The sequence below is a fragment of the Tamandua tetradactyla genome, chromosome 21, assembly GCF_023851605.1.
Source record: "Tamandua tetradactyla isolate mTamTet1 chromosome 21, mTamTet1.pri, whole genome shotgun sequence".
Lineage (NCBI taxonomy): Eukaryota > Metazoa > Chordata > Mammalia > Pilosa > Myrmecophagidae > Tamandua > Tamandua tetradactyla.
The window spans coordinates 7,213,336-7,230,617 of NC_135347.1; the positions used below are offsets into that span (position 1 = coordinate 7,213,336).

At 37.0% G+C, this 17,282-nt stretch overlaps 1 protein-coding gene and 1 long non-coding RNA gene across 6 annotated transcripts in view; one reads left to right on the forward strand and one right to left on the reverse strand.

Moving 5' to 3' along the window:
- The window catches only part of LOC143665442 (uncharacterized), a 25,756-nt gene extending 17,970 nt beyond the window's left edge, over positions 1-7,786 (forward strand). For 2 of the 4 annotated variants that reach the window (XR_013166965.1, XR_013166966.1), the window contains 2 exons: positions 3,660-3,830; positions 6,286-7,786. This is a non-coding gene — a long non-coding RNA (uncharacterized LOC143665442). The remainder of the gene's footprint in view (positions 1-3,659; positions 3,831-6,285) is intronic. The other 2 variants (XR_013166967.1, XR_013166968.1) reach the window with 1 other exon arrangement.
- LOC143665440 (uncharacterized) overlaps positions 5,297-17,282 on the reverse strand; it is a 25,304-nt gene continuing 13,318 nt past the window's right edge. The window contains exons 4-9 of one of the 2 annotated variants that reach the window (XM_077138842.1): positions 16,182-16,322; positions 13,914-14,054; positions 10,322-10,453; positions 8,881-9,012; positions 7,940-8,077; positions 5,297-6,881 (exon numbers count right to left, since the gene is read on the reverse strand). In XM_077138842.1, coding sequence (XP_076994957.1) covers positions 6,253-6,881; positions 7,940-8,077; positions 8,881-9,012; positions 10,322-10,453; positions 13,914-14,054; positions 16,182-16,322 — 1,313 coding nt within the window. In that variant the 3' untranslated portion in view covers positions 5,297-6,252. The remainder of the gene's footprint in view (positions 6,882-7,939; positions 8,078-8,880; positions 9,013-10,321; positions 10,454-13,913; positions 14,055-16,181; positions 16,323-17,282) is intronic. The other variant, XM_077138841.1, reaches the window with a different exon arrangement.

The window sequence follows — 17,282 nt, forward strand, 5'->3', positions numbered from 1 at the left end:
GACAGCTTATTGATAGAAGATTGAGAAGCAACCCGGTCACAGGATGATTTTTCTTGTAAAATTCAAAGGAAAGATATAATGCTGGCTCTTTTTTAAAAGCTGTATATCTTCATTACCTTGGGAAATGCCTGTCTTTAGACTCTCTGTAAATGTATAAATAAACAAGATGACATGGGAGGAGGGGCTACAGGAGTGGCTAAATGCTTTTAGTGACAATACAGTAAAATGGAGGGAAATAAGAATGTGCAGAGCACAAAATAAACAAAAGTTTTGTCCTTGCCCAATTATTTGAAGCAAACATCTGTAAGTTAAATTTTAGCAAAACATTAGGTCATATGCCTTGATCAAATGTCTCTTTAAGGATTACAATTAAGGAACGAGCATAAACCTGATATTTGGGGAAAGCAATCTTTACAGCCCCTGAAATTGCACCAATAAATGAGTATACCAATCTATAAAGTTTCTATGCTGATAAATGCTTATAGAAATTACTAATGCTGCTAGGTTATTTTGCACTGCTTGACTGGCAGCAAGGTTTGCCTCACTAATTTCAATCATGATTCTTGAGGATGAACATTGAAAGCTTTTGAATCTGAGTTATGAATCCATTCACATTGCTGGACCAGGCTGAAAGTTAACTCAAAATCAGGAATTGGGGCAAGAAAAGATCATATTGATGACTGGGATACCGTTGAATACACATTGGTTGAATGCTGTTATAACATTGTGACAACTGTCTCCAACCCTTTTAAGAATCAAATCTTTGTCTCCACTAAATGTTCAAAAATTAAGATAATTTTGAAACTATATATAAAATTCAAGTGCTTATAAGTATGGTAGGAATAAAAATGATTCTTTTGACATGTTTTTGAGGTTCAAGATTTATTGCAAAGTGTTCAAAATCACATAATATTAGTTTTATTTGAGGTATGCTAAACATTTTATTTGTAAAATAGAATGTGAAGTAATGAGAGGATATGCAAATTTGCCATCTAATGGGTCAAACACACCCCTCCCAAAATGGTAGTGGTAGGAAATAGACAGAGATCCCAGAGGTATAAATGCAAGCTTTTAGAAATGAAAAAGATAGTAGAATTCAATTGATATACTGAATAAATTTCCCTGAAGAAGAGAAATACTTAATTGGTTTGTCAAATTCTATACTTGATTTAATTTTACTTTACTAAGCTTGGAGGAAAGTAAATTTGATTTATTTTTAAAGATTAATTTATAATTCATTTTTTTACAGGTTCTCAATTTTTAAGACCCTTTATCTATAAAGATAGTGAGAGATATTCTTAGTTTGTCTGTCGTTTTTGACTATGGTAATGTCGTTAGAAACAGAAGTGTTTCAATTTTACACAGCTGGCTTCATTAATCTTTCTAATTATTCTGATATTTTGGGAAAGCAATTAGACATATAAATGTGCTTTCTTTATAAAGTGATACAACTATGATTTTCAGGATTGCTATTTTTGTTTTTCATTTTTCACATTTTTTTAAACTAAGGTATGTATCCAATTTTATTTTTTTTTTCAAAATGATTCTTCAGTCACCTCACCATCATTTGTCAATTATTTCCTCTGTGACTTGTCACGTTCCACCAATGATTTGTCAGCTTTATCATACATAGAATTCTATATGCATTTAGGTCTAATTCTAGATTTTCTATTTTATTCCATCCCTGTTATTCTTTTTAAAGGCCACTTCTATATTTTCACAAATGAAAAGATTTAATAGTATGTTTTAATATTTCTTAGGATTAGACCCCTGCATTGTTTATTCTTTTCCAAGTGTTGCTTGGATATTCTGGATTCTTAATTTTTCCATATGAAAAATTGGAAAAATTTCTTTTATATTTTTTAATCTTCCAGCTTCAGTTTTCCCACACATACCCATTTATTAGTACTCAACTGAAAAAGTGACATGAACATTTCACAAGAATGGAAATGCAAATGGCCCTTAAACATACGAAAATATATTCAATCTAGCTAAGATTAAAGAAAATTATAATAGATGTATCATTTCTTCATTATTGGCAGAAGTCTAGAAGTTTGACAAAGTATTCTACTGATGAGACTGAAGAAAAGTTATTTCAGATATTGCTGGTGGAAATGCAAAATACACCAGCTCTAAAAAAGGTAGTTTGACAGTATCTCCCAAAAATGGAGATATACTTATAAAGTCTTTGACTTCCCTAGACTCTGATCTGAAAATTTACATCCACAAATATAACATAGACCTAACTTTGTATTGTATACAAATAAAAAAATATTTATCAACTTTGTTTTGATAAAATATGGTTAGGGGACCTAACCATCTCTCTCTACTGCAGTCATACTGCAGAGTAGCAAGCCACACACATGTCCTGTTGAATAAGGCATAGAACCAGGTAGACCTAAGAAAGCTTATGGACCTTGCTTCTAAATTCCAATCCCCAGCCTTGATTTCCCCTATATAAGAGAAACAGAAGTTATGTTGCTGATTTCTTCCCTACTTACTAGTTTGTTCGATCTCACACTTAGAATCTTCAAAATGTGAGGTTGAGGGAAGCAAGAATCTTGTTGCCTGATCTCTTTTCTCTTCCTGACTCTCCTTTGTTCCATTTTCACAATTCACTAGTTTGAAAGCTGGATCTTTCTTTCCCTTCTAGTGTGTCAGGAATATCCCTTACATTTTCTTTTTCCCTAAAATGGTATTCAGTTGCCCCAGTTCTCTACAGGGAATGACTATAGCTTCTGGGAAAGGCTGGAGGTTGAGAAAAAGATTAACATATAGGCGTTTCTTTTTTCAAAATTTTACTTGAATTGTACACATTTTGAGAAATACTACAGCAAGTAGTACAAGAAGGAAGAGAGTGCTGCCTCTATCTAGCTGAAGAATGATCATTGTTTGCTTTATTCTGCTTCCTAGAATGAGTAATCAATCTTTCATTGCTAAAGTAATGTTCTGTTACTTGGAACTATTAAAAAAGTTACCATGGTGACTTCACCCCAGATTAATTGAACTTTTATCTGTAAAACAATTTCCCCTAAATGCAGAGAAGGTTAGGGCTTGCAAGTTTAATCTAAATACTCTTCTCTATTATTTGTGACTTTAAAGTGAAGGAGATATCAGAAATATTTGGCCATCAATAATAAGCAAATCTACTTCAATGATCACAATCCTAATTAAATGAGAAAAAAACAATTTAGAAAATTGTTGGTAAAGTGAAGTGGGTACATGGTACTGTTAAAATTGATTGATATACAATTACACACTTTTATACTTTGTGTTATTCTTTAGAAATTTCAGAAAGGGTGTAACAAACACAATTCACAACTCGATAAAGGGATAAGGTCTTCCTTGTATATCCTATGTGATCAGCTGTGTATGTGAGGGTCCATTACTTGAGTGGAATGTTGGGCCTTATCATAGTAATGATGAGGATTGCATTTCTGACTTGATTTTGCTGTTATTTCCTTTAAAAAAATCCATGTTTTTAATGAACTGATAGGGTAACTGAGCTTTTTATTTATTTATTTTATTTTATTTTATTTATTTATGGGCTTTTTATTGAGCTGCCAGCAATTAATTTTAAATCTTCTTAGAAGAATTTTTTCTTATTGATCTATGTGTGTTCTTTTTTTTTTTTTTTTTTTTACATGGGCGGACATCAGGAATCGAATCTTTATCTCTGGCATGGCAGGTGAGAATTCTGCTACTGAGCCACTGTCGCACCACCCTCCTTAGTAGATTTTTACATTTGCAGTTGATTTGATGACCTAACAAGATATCCAACAAGAGCTCATTTAACTTGGAGTGAAAGCATGTTATCAACATGCTTGAGTGTGAGTATGTGCTTATGCGAGTTTTCCATATAGTAAAAGATAAATTTATTTTTAATGATATATTTTTCTTAAACCACCAAATACCTATTCAAATGAAGTATCCCTAAAAAGGATTTATTTAATCTGAAAAAATGTACAATAAATACGTTATTTCCCCTAGGCCCATACTCTTTTTTTGGATACTCTGTAGTGTAAATAGAGTGTTTACTTTTCCCCAAATTAATAATTTGACTCCCTTTTGTGTCGAGGTAGAAGAGAATTTTCCATTTTCTGATGCTGTCAATTCTAATTTTATTGTATTGTGATCAGAAATGTTCTTTGCAACATTACTATTGATAAAATAATAAAATACTAGAATGTTCAAGAAATGCCGCAATACCTGGCAATTGACTGGCCAATGTAGTCATTATCCTATTTTCTACATTACCTCATGTAATGTACATTACTCCATTTTCCTTACTTAATAAATCAGAAACTGAACACTAGACTACTGCTTTAAGCTTACATAATGCAGTAAGATTTGATTTGCTGAGGGGAATGCATGATGCAGGATTTGCTTCCTTTGGTCTCTTCTCCCTTGGTTGGGAGAGTTAGCGCTAATGAAGCTATGATTAGAAACTTATCTGCAACCTTAAGTGCACTTGCTGATAAAACCACTAAATCCATAGCTGCCCAACAAAAATCTCTTGACTCCCTTACTTAAGTAGTGTGGGAAACATGAGGGCCTTAAACTACTTATTGGCAGAACAGGGAGGGAGTCTGTGGTGTGGCTGACATCACGTATTGTACCGGGAGAAAGACCTCTGCTATTAGAAGCTCAATTGCACAAAATTCCTGAGCAGACCACCCGGCCATAGAAGGTCCCTGTCTCTGAGTCCTTCGGTCTGCTTAGGAGTAATTGGTTTGGAAATTTAGGACTTTAGTTGAGGAGTCTCCTGTAGTCTCTTAGTCTTTTCCACCTTGCTGTCACTGTAGTGGTCTTTCTGGTATCCTGAATTATCTCAAGACTCTAAATACTTTTCCACAGCCACTAACTCATCAGATGGTGACAAGGTGACTCAAGCAAGAGAGACAAAAGGGAGGCAAAGGATAGATACCACTTAATGAACCTTTGTCACCTGTGACATCTGCAGTGAGACAGAATATGAATAAACCAGTGGTGTCAGAGAATGGAACCAAAGCCAAGTTTTAGTGAATCTCTCAGAACTGGGAGGATAACCTAGAGAGGGTAAATTTGCAAATTCAGGAGGCCAGTTTGACAATTTTCATATCAAAAATGAAATTGGTAGCATGTAAGAAATTTTATCCTTCCTTTTTAGCAAAATCCATTGTAGAACTCTTTGATATATCACTTTGTACTTTTCTGTGAGTACAAAAAAAACTACGTCCCAGTTTCTTAAAAAAGCAAAAAATCTACTACAGAGGTAATGTTAAACTACATGACATTTTATTTAACAATAATAAGACTATCAAAACTCAATTATTTCCATAAGATTTGGCTTCAAATGAGCTTTACTAAAAATTGAAAATGAATAAATATGTTGAGTATCCGTTTTGTTCCCCGCCCCTAACCAACCCAAGAGACAATGTGGGTGGACAGAAAGAAGCATAGCAAAGGCTTTGATGACTGAATTGAAGACATTTTCTGCCTGGGGACATTACTTGTCAGAAGGGAGCCAGGCCAGGGAATAAGCCTAGAGAGGATGTAACTTTCACGAATCCTTGTTTCGCCAAGGCATGATGGGTCCGGCCTCATCTGTTTGGCTAAACTGCTACACAGGCCTTTGCACCCATTTCCTCAAAGGACGTGGAAAGTAAACATTCTCATTGATTTGACATCAACCATGTGCTTTACCTCAAGGCATATATTCTTGTGAAGGAACTTTTCCATCTCTATGACAGTGATTATTGGACCTTGGGAGACATCGCTGGTGAACTTTCCTACTGCTGATCCCACATCTTGTCAGAACCCTAAGTCCCAAGTATTCTTGGGGTTTTCTCCTTCCCCTGAGGTTCTCACCAATTCAATAATCTTCCCTCCAGGAGTTTCCACTTCAAAAATGTCTCCTTGTCCTTTTCTCAACTCTAGTGGTAGCACTATACTGGTGCTCAATGCTCTTTAATTTGTATGAGGATGTTTGCTTTTCTGCACACAGTGTATCTGCCTTCTTCTCACTTCTGGGGAAAACAATGGGTATTGTTAAAAGTAGTTTTCTGGGCATAAGGGGGGTGGTGGTTGTAGGCATGTATAAAGAAAGAGGGGTACTGTGACTGCTTAGACAATCAGGAGCCACTCTGTAGGATCTGGTTTGGTTCATTTCCTCCCTTGAAGGGGTTGAAAAATAATCTGTTTGCATGATGATGTTCTTATACCAAGGCTTCCTTCCTGATCGCTTCCAGGTGTTCTCGTCTTCATTTACCCCTACTTCTCTTCCATTTTCCTCTTCTTTTTCAGCAAATCCAAGGCAAGATGGAAAGCCTGGCAGCTAAAGCCCTCATTGACCCCATGCTGCACGTGCTCCTGCAGCACCTCCAGGCTGGGGAAGACCCTGCAGCAGCCCATGCATCGGAAGCCACTGTCCAGGGCCACTAGCCAGTCGGGGGTTTTGGCCCTGGAACTCTCCTCCAGGGCAGGAATCTCTGCTTCGTCAGCCTCTTCTCTTTCCTCTTGGGCTTCTACCTCCAAGTTGGACTCACTCTCAGTTAAGAGTTCTCTGGTAGATACGCAAGAGTGGGTGGCTCCTGTGTGAATTTCTTCAGGACAAGTCATTTCTTCCATTTTTGTCTTCTTAAGGGGAGGCTCCACTCCTTTCTCTGTATTATCCCTTAAGACAGCTACACCCCTTTTCATTTGGACACGCATGTAGTAAATGTTCATGAGTTTTTCCTCTTTTGTCACGTGGATGGATGGCATGCACGTCTTCCTGATGGGGTGAAAAGGCAAAGTGACATGTGGCAAGGGGGAGGAAGTATCCTCTTGCTCTGAGTTCTGGGGTTGAGGCATCTCAGAAGACCCAAGAGCGAGGCCACCTTGTTGTAACTGACAGATTCCTGGGAAATAAAATTTCAAACATAAGACAAATTGATTAAGTGTGAGAAGTGTGTAGGAATAAAGATGGCCTTGAGACTACGTCTGTGAGTATGTGGATAACAAGTACACATGTGTGTGGTATTTTAGAATTCTGTGTGTGGTGTGTGTTATTTGAGGTGTGTGTGTGTTGTATAAATATGTATCAAATGAGTATGTGGTCTGTCTCAAGAAATTGTATGGGTGCTCCTGTCCGAGCCAGAAATGCAATGGTTATTGAGTATGTGCATGTGTGATATGTGGTGTGACAGTACCTGTGAGTGAGTGCAGCAGAGGTGTATGTTGTTAGATCATGACACTGTAAGACTTAGAGCATTAGAGAACGAGTATATGAGCTCTCAGAATGCACAGTTCTATGAAGAACAGAAGGCATTGTGGATGAATTAGCACATGGATGAGAAATACTGCATATGAAATTGCATTGCTTTTACAGCGTGTGAGGTTTTTAGGGTATGTTCTTGTCTGAGGGAGTTGAAACAAGTCATCTGTGATGTGAGGTGTTTGTGAGAGTAGGATGTAAAAGAGTGAGTCTGAGGAAGAATTGAGGGAATCAGGGCATAAGGGTATACCTGTTTGCTGCCACTAGGGAATAGGAGGTGTGGATAGAGAGTGCAGGGATGAGCATTTGAGAGAATGAGTGGAAAAGAGAAGTAAGGCTATCCCTTGTGGCATGGAGTCTAGATGTGCGAGTGTGTATGCGGGTATGAGTGTGTGCTGATGTGAGGTAGATGGTTGTGATAAAATTCCCACACATTTATCGGCACTCTCCACTGGCTTACCCACAGTTGTACCAGTGTTCACATTTTGGAATTTTACGCCAAAGAGCTCAGTTCTATTCTTGACAATGCAATCCCTTTTTTTCCCTCCACAGAGGTCTCAGTTTTAGTTCTTCTGCCATGAAGCTGTTTCCCATTTTGAAGGGAAAGTGAATGAAGTAAGGGTTGTTCTGAGCAGTTCTACAGCATTCTTACTCAAGCTGAGATCACCCACGCCCACCCTGCCCCTCTCCACATCGCCTTACTGTCTTCCTCATTAACTGTGATCTTGCAGGCAGAGGATGAATATTCAGAGTCAGAGTAATTTTCTCTTGCTGTCTGAGTCCACGCTGAGACCATTACTGACCCAGGCTGCAAAGTATCCTCTTGAAACTTCCAGATTTCTGAGGAATTGAATAAAAACATTGAGGTATGTGATATTTGCTGGGTTCTGTGTCCATTCAGGAAATAAATGCATACTGAATAGATACCCTGGGCCTGACATTGCTTCCACCCATGGGACTTGCTGTTAAGAGAAATTAACCTGACTTTCTCAATTAAAACTTCCAAAATATACGTAAACAATAACAGTTAATATGACTGTGCATTTGGAGGTTTTATGAGTAAGACCGGATATGTTATGTTTATTTCTGAGGATGTATACAAAGTTTTGAAGGTGGAATACCATTTCTAAAATATACTTTTCAGTCACTAAAAGTTGAATATTATTTTCAGCATAATATTCCTCATAAGGAATTATGTAAACAGACAATGTGCAATGCAGGCTTTATGAAGAATTTTGCATGTATATATATATAGCTACAGATATGCAGGTATATAAATGTAGATAGAGATGGAGTAGATGAGATATAGAGATAAAGGTAATGATCGTTTTGAGGGGTAGGATTTCCTCAGTAACTGGGCATAGTACTGGAAGTGTTCAAATTAAAAATTCAGACTTGCCACAAATTCCTTCTCTGGTAATGAGTTTCCATAGTTATCCTGGATTTTAAATCAGGAACCTCCCCCAATGGAGACAGAAAATCTTGCATAGATTGGTCAGAGACCCTGGACTAGTCCATGAGAGACAGGATGATTTTGCCAGTTGCTAAGCAGATGAGCTCAGTTTGATCTCAAGGCTGTCATTCTATCTTATCTTCCCTCCTGGTCCACCATCTTCAGGCCCGCCTGCCCCCCACGCCCTTACTGGTATGGATGAGATTGTCTGCAGAAGAGGCACAGTATCTTGAATTTGAGTCCTTCTCTGCTATCTGCCTGTTGTCTTGGAACAACCCTGAGGGTCCAGGCTCCAGACTTTCTTTAGTCAGGTCTGGGCATTCTTGGAAAGAGAAGGAAAACCACATAAATGTTATTTCTTGCATTCAGTAAACAGTCAAGTTCTCTCAGGTACAACAATGCCTATGACCTTTGTCTTCATGACGATTATAGTCGAGTCCCTATTCAGCATTCCAAAATCTAAGGATACAAAAACATGTGTTGGAATGGTGTATATTGTGGGGCTGGATTGCAGATGAGTGGACTGTGTTGTTTTGCGCAGTGTATAAGAGGCTCAACATTTTGCCTGACATAGAATTAGGTGCATGTATTATTTGTCATCACTATTTCTATTTACCTTGAAGAATAAATTTGATGTTTGCCCATAAGTAAAATGCTTCTGTTTGTCAGTTGTCAATTCTTTCATGGAAACCTAAATGCTTCCTGTGGAAGTTAGAATTTTCAGGAAAAAAAATCCACTGACTTTCCATTTTTTGTTCCCAGCTGCCTCCTTCCTCACGCTAAAGCATCTGTACTCAGGGTCTTGTTGGATGCAGGAGTTGTAAGAACTGCTCATTCTGAGCATGGGTAAGAGCCTCCAACAAGAGCTCTGAGGTTGGCTCTCGTTTGCACCTCCCAATATTGGCCACATCTCGCCTCTCAGGTGCCCCCCCCGCTCCCTCTGGTACAGCTTCACTTGGCCGCATCAGTCACACCATCTTTCTCAGTTTCCCTTGACCACATTGAGCTTGACTCAGTTTCTCACCTCTAACTATTATAGTGATAACCTCCCTTAGGCCCTTCCCCATTGATCAGTACATTTTAGTTTGTTGCTTTTCCCCAGGACAATTTATATTTTGAATGCATGCTACACTATTATGGATTAAAATATATCATGAAAATCTCCAGTTAGTTGTTCTTATTTCCCTTTCCCAAGGAACTGAACTCATAGGCTTCAGTAAATGACTAGGTAAATTTATGTTCCTCAAACAACATCTCATAATCACATTAAGCCCCTTCCTCTGTTTGAAAACTTCCTGCTCTATGTCAAAAATTTTATTCTCAAAACACATTCAATCTACATCTGGGTCATTGTAGAGTGTCACTGTAGGATGGAGATGAAGAATTCAGAATTGCAACAAATTCCTTCTCTGGTAATGAGTTTAAAATCTTGGATTTTAAATTAGGAGCCTCTCCCAAAGGAGACAGAAAATCTTACATAGATTGGTCAGAGACCCTGGACTAGTCCTTGAGAGATGGAGTGATTTTGCCAGTTGCTAAGCAAATGAGCTCAGTTTCATCTCAAGGCTGTCATTCTATCCTACCTTCCCTCCTGGTCCATCTTCAGGCCCGCCTGTCCCCCACCCCCTTACCAGTATGGATGAGATTGTCTGCAGAAGAGGCACAGTATTCTGAATCTGAGTCCTTCTCTTCCATATGCCTGTTGTCTTGGAACAACCCTGAGGGTCCAGGCTCCAGACTTTCTTTAGTCAGGTCTGGGCATTCTTGGAAAGAGAAGGAAAACCACATAAATGTTATTTCTTGATAAACAAGTCAAGTTCTCTCAGGTACAACAATGCCTATGGCCTTTATCTTCATGATGATTATAGTGCAGTTTTGAAAGAATGAAGTTGTGCAAAACCAAATTTGAGGAATGCACGTGTTGGGAAATGAGAGCGTGAAGGTTTAGTGTGTGAAGACATTAGCTTATGTGTGTGGTTGGGAATATAAGGCAAGGTGAGAGTAAAGGCATGAGTGTTCATAGATGTGAAAATGGAGTAATGGTGCTGAGATTAGTTGGATGTGGTTTTGGGTGTGACGGCTTAAAGATGTGCATTTCAAATCTTTGTCCCTTCCTCATGCATGAAGAACCTAAGTTTTAGTACTCTGCTCTCCTCCTGAAGACACAGGAGAATCCAGTGGCCCTTCCTTAAATGACTCAGTCTGAGACTTCTGCTCAGCAGTATGAGTCCAGACCTTTCTGGAACTTTTCAAACTGCCTGTCAGGGCCCTATCCACTTTGTGACCAGCAGAACCCAACCACTCAGGTTCAGACTGAGTTAGTCTTCTCCTGTTTTGCTGACAACTCTGTCATTCCATCGGTTCTCCATCTGCTCAAACATACCCCTATTCTGATATCCTTGCACTCTTAGATATTCAGATTCCCCATGAATACAAAGACTTTGTTTTATTTAGATCCAGTGCACATCTCCCAGGGGAGAAGGAGAAGACTTTGGGTTAGTGATGTGGCCTGGACACCAGTTTATTTACAGGGAGTCTCAGCTGGATTTCACAGCCAAACTCCCTTTCCCACACCCCACCCCCACCTTCAGTTCAGATATCTCCACTTAGCAGTTTTCTTGTCCCTTAAGGTGATGTAGGGTAAATCTTCTGAGATAGAGAAGATTTTCCTGATCTTACGGGAAATGTGACCAAGCTGTGCAGCATCCTTTTGTAGCTGCAAGGTTTCTGTGAAGTAGAGTTAACTTAGAGAAATATGTACAATCTTTCACCTGTTTGGTAAATCTTGATTGCTTACTATAATTCAGATATTCATAAGAGACTGTGTCTCCTTCCTCATTGAAGCTTTAAAACATAAGTATCATTAAGTTTTAATTTTGTCTAGGTTTCGAGTTGAAATCTGGGTGGATGCCTGATTTGTATGGTGTCTATAGAGTTTGCTTCTCGTGTGTGTATCTTGGAACAGTGCTGTCACATAAAGTGTGCAGTCAATATACGATAGAAATTTTAATATTTGTTTATTAAACTTGTATTTACCTGATTATACATATGGCATATACATTATATTTCATGGTAGAAAACTGTGATATGTAAATAATGTTTACCACGAACTTGCAGATGTACCTCACATGATGAAAAGGACTTTGCAGATATGATTAAGGATCTTGACATGGGGAGATGTTCCTGGGTTAACAGGGTAAATCCTAAATCTAATACTAGGGTCTTTTAAGTTGAAGGAAGATGTTCAAAGGCAGGAAAAGGAGATGTGACAAAAGAAGAGGTTGGAGTGATGAGATAAAGCACCTGTGAGCTGAGGAATCCAGGAAGCCCCACAAATCTGGACAATACAAATAATCGATTCCTCTCTGGAGATTCCAGAGGGAAACAGTTCTGACAATACCTTGATTTTAGCACCATAAGATTCATTTTGGACTTCTGACCTCCAAAATTGCATATAGTAAATTTCTGTTGTTTCAAACTTGTGATAATGTATGAAAGCATCAATAAGATAATAATAGAACAGTTAATAATAAGTAAGTGAATATATTAAAGTTAAAGTTCTCTATATATTCAGAATTTAGCTAGGGTCTTTTCCATGTGTGGAGTTTTAAATTTTAATATTCCATTTTCCTGAGTGCAGTGTTGCTTGTTTGAGTTAATGGTTTTACTTTCTCTTTGAGGAATATAAACAAAGATCTTAGGTGTTTAACTCCCAGTCACTCATCGAACTATCTGTCTTACATGCTATTTTGATTCAGTGCTTTAGTTACACCTGTATTGCTTATCATTTCCAAATTAGTAATTCTTTTTGGTGTTTCAATCATCAGAGATTATTCAGTTTTAGGATTATCATCTTATTAGCTCACCATTTCTTTCTAAGCTGAAGAAAATTGAATTTAATTTTTCTGAGTAGATTATTTCTGAGTGCATTTTACATATTCTTTATGGTTTTATCTGAAAAATTTTCATTTCATCCTTGGTATTGTATGATAGTGAATGTTCCTTATCTCTAGCATAGTCTTTTATATTCTTGTCTTTAGGATTCTATAATTGCTGTTTAGAAGTTTTTGCTGCTTGATGAATCATCATTCTTTTGAAGGTATTCTATCTTTTTCTCTGGTTGCATAAAGCCTTTGTTTTTGGAGTTCGGCATTTTTTCAATATCATGTGTTTGGGTGTGGATTTATTTTTGCCTAATCTGTAATGGATTCATTAAGCTCCCGGATTTTGAAGATTAATGTGCTTCATCACTTCTGGAAAATTCTATACGATAATCTCCTTTAACATTACCTCACATTTTCTTTGTTTTATTTTCAGAAACCTCAATTTGATATGTGTCCTACTTTCCACATTTTTTCCATATTAACCTGAATCCTTTCTTCATGTTTTACAGTGACTTATCCCTCTGGTTCATATTGCAGTTAGTTTTTCAGCTTTGTCTTCCAGTTCACTTATTTTCTTATCACTGGTCTATAATCTGCTGTTTAATCCACAGACCTTATTAAAATTTGTTGGAAAAAACAGTTCATTTCTAAAACTTCTACCAAGTTGCTTAGAATTGGTTTCCTTTTTTATTTGATATTTCTTTAATGTCAAATGTGAATCTTTTGTATCATTCATGGTTTTATATATTAATCTACCTTTCCTATAAAGTTGTTCAGCTACATTTTCTCCTCGGAGTTTAAACTTGCTGTTTGTTATGTTTGCAGAGTCGGCCTTAGAGTTCTGTTTTGCAATTTTTGATAGTGAGCTCATCTTCAGTAAAGTATCATATATAGAAGATTCATCACATACTTCAATAACCACCTAGAGCATTTTCCTGTTTTCTACTGCCAGATATTACTGAGCTATGATTAGCTGCAGTTCAATTTTGTGTTACTTTTTCATTTTTAGATTTAAATGAAATATATTAGTTGTGGAGAATATACCCATGAATTGCACTTCCCTATAAAGGACACTATTATTCCAAAAGAATATCCACGGAATTTTCCCCCAACACATACCTGAAAATTAAAAGGATAAAAGTATTTTTGATGGGTTACTGTTGTTGGACCAGAAAAAGAAATCTAGGCACTGACTGAAAGGAAAGGAGAAGAAAGTTAGGACTAGGACTGAAGAACACATTTCTGTCAGAGCCTGAGCAGAGAGGCAGAGCTGGACACACCTCCTCAGACTCCCACAACCACATCTGACGAGACTTTAGTTCTTCTTCTATTTCCTTACCAGCACCTGAGGGCATGGGTAAAGATGAGACACAGGAGAAGTATTCTGATACAGAGGATGTATCTCTTTCCTCACAAGCTGAGTTCGTAGTCTTCAAAGGGAAGCCAGATTGTGAAGTACGTTTGCATAAATTGGTGATCCCTAGAAAATAGAATAGAAGTTGAAGAAATATACAAGATTTAATCATTCATTCATTCATCCATTTCACTATGAAATATTTCGAGTAGTTTTCATGTACTGAGGTCTGAGAGCAGACATGTTCCCTGACCTCAAGAGAAATAAATTCTGTATCCTCTTACACCCCAACGTGCATGGACACTAAAATTTTGTGTTATCATTGGGTGTGAGGATTTGGATCGGATTGCATTGATGTTATATTCCTGATGGAGTCAGAATTTGTGAAAAAAATGGAACTATTGCTTTCTTCTATTGTGTCAAATTTTTCATCTGGAATATTACTTGCAGGGAGCCTGGTTGTCTAACACTCCAGTCCTTGGTTCCCAGGGCAGAATTTTATATTCAGAAGAAACACAATTCCTAAGGGAACCAAAGACCTTTATTTAGGTTCCCTTAGGAATTACTTCTTATTAAGTAAGTGAATGTATTAACCTTAAAGATCTCCATATATTCAGTATTTAGCTAGGGGCCTTCCCACGGGTAGGTTTTAATATTTTAATATTCCACATTCCTGAGTGCAGTGTTGCTTGTTTGAGTCAATGGTTTTACTTTCTCTTTGAGGAATATAAAAAAGATCTTAGACGTTTAACTCCCAGGCACTCATCAAAGTATCGGACATGCTACTTGATTCATTGATTTAGATACCCCTGTTTTGTTTATAACTTCCAAATTAGTAATTAATTTTGGTGTTTCAGTCATCAGAGATTATTCAATCACAGGCTTATCATCTTAGTAGCTCACCATTTCTTTCCCAACTGAAGAAAATTGAATTCAATTTTTTTGAGTAGATTCTTTCTGAGTGCCTTTTACATTTTCTTATAGTTTTACCTGAAAATTTTCATTTTATCCTTGTTATTGTATGATAGTGGTTGTTCCTTATCTCTAGCTCAGTCTTTTATATTCTTGTCTTAAGGATTCTATAATTGCTGTTTATAAGTTTTTGATGCCTGACGAATCATCGTTCTTTTGAAGGTATTCTGTCTTTTTCTCTGGTTGCATAAAGCCTTTCTTTTTGGAGTTCAGCATTTTTTCAATATCACGTGTTTGGGTGTGGATTTATTTTTGCCTAATCTGTAATGGATTCATTAAGCTTCCTGATTTTGAAGATTTATGTGTTTCCTCACTTCTGGGAAATTCTCTACCATAATCTCTTTTAATATTACCTCATATTTTCTTGGTTTTATTTTTCAGAAACTTCAATTTGATATGGATACTACTTTCCGCATTTTTTCCTTATTAACCTGAATCCTTTCTTCATGTTTTACAGTGATTTATCCCTCTGGTTTATATTGTAGGTAGTTTCTCAGCTATATCTCCAGTTCACTAATCTTCCTTTCACTGGTCTATAACCTTCTGTGTAATCCACAGCCCTTTTTTAATTTGTTGGAAAAAACTCTTCAATTCTAAAACTTCAATTTGTTGTTTTTCTGATTGGTTTCCTTTTTTATTTGATAATTCTTTAATTGTCCATCTTTTGTATCTTTCATAGTTTTAGACATATCGGCCTACATTCCCTATAAAGTTGTTCAATTACATTATCTCCTTGGGGCTTAAAATTTGCCGTTTGTTATATTTGCAGCCTCGGCCTTAAAGTTGTGTTTTGCAATTTTTGATTGTGATCTCATATTCAGTAAAGCATCTTACATAGTAGATGCTTCACATAATTGAATGACCACCTAGAGCATTTCCCTATTTTCTACTGCCTGATATTATGGAGCTATTATTAGCTAGAGTTCTATTATGGGTTAATTTTTCATTTCTAGATATAATTGAAATGTATCAATTCTGGAGACTGTACCTATGAATTTCCCCACCCTCTAAAGGACACTATTTTTCCTAAAGTATACCCACAGAAATTTTCCCCAACGCATGCACAAAAATTAAAAGATAAAAGTATTTTTGATGGGTTACTGTTCTGGATCAGAAAAAGAAATCTAGGCACTGACTGAAAGGAAAGGAGAAGAAAGTTAGGACTAGGACCTAAGAACACTTTTCTGTCAGTGCCTGAGCAGAGAGGCAGGGCTGGACACATCGCCTCAGACTCCCACAACCTCATCTAACCAGACTTTAGTTCTTCTTCTGTTTCGTTACCAGCACCAGAGGGCATGAGTAAAGACGAGACACAGGAGAAGTATTCTGATACAGAGGATGTATCTTCTTCCTCACAAGCTGAGTTCGTAGTCTTCAAACGGCAGCCAGATTGTGAAGTACCTTTGCATAAGTTGGTGATCCCTAGAAAATAGAATAGAAATTGAAGAGATATAAAGGGTTTAATCATTCATTCATTCATCCATTTCACCATAAAATATTTTGAGTAGTTTTCATGTACTGAGATCTGAGAGCAGACATGTTCCCTGACCTCAAGAGAAATAAATTCTGTATCCTCTTACAACCCCAACGTGCATGGACACTAAGATTTTATGTTATCATTGGGTGTGAGGATTTGGATCGGATTGCATTGATGTTATATTCCTGATGGAGTCAGAATTTGTGAAAAAAACGGAACTATTGTTTTCTTCTTTTGTGTCAAATTTTTCATCTGGAGTACTACTTGCAGGGAGCCTAGATGTCTCACAATCCAATCCTTGCTTCCTAGGGCAGAATTTTATATTTAGAAGAAACACAATTCCTAAGGGAACCACAGATGGTTATTTAGGTTCCCTTAGGAATTACTTCTTATTAAGTAAGTGGATGTATTAACCTTAAAGGTCTCCATATATTCAGTATTTAGCTAGGGGCTTTCCCATGGGTAGGTTTTAATATTTTAATATTCCACACTCCTGAGTGCAGTGTTGCTTGTTTGACTCAATGGTTTTACTTTCTTTTAAGGAATATAAAAAAAGATCTTAGATGTTTAACTCCCAGTCACTCATCAAAGTATCGGACATGCTACTTGATTCATTGATTTGTATACCCCTGTTTTGCTTATCACTTCCAAATTAGTAATTAATTTTGGTGTTCCAATCATCAGAGATTATTCAATCACAGGCTTATCATCTTATTAGCTTGCCGTTTCTTTCCCAACTGAAGAAAATTGAATTTAATTTTTTGAGTAGATTCTTTCTGAGTGCTTTTTACATTTTCTTTATAGTTTTACCTGAAAATTTTTCATTTCATCTTTGTTATTGTATGATAGTGACTGTTCCTTACCTCTAACACAGTCTTTTATATTCTTTTCTTAAGGAATCTATA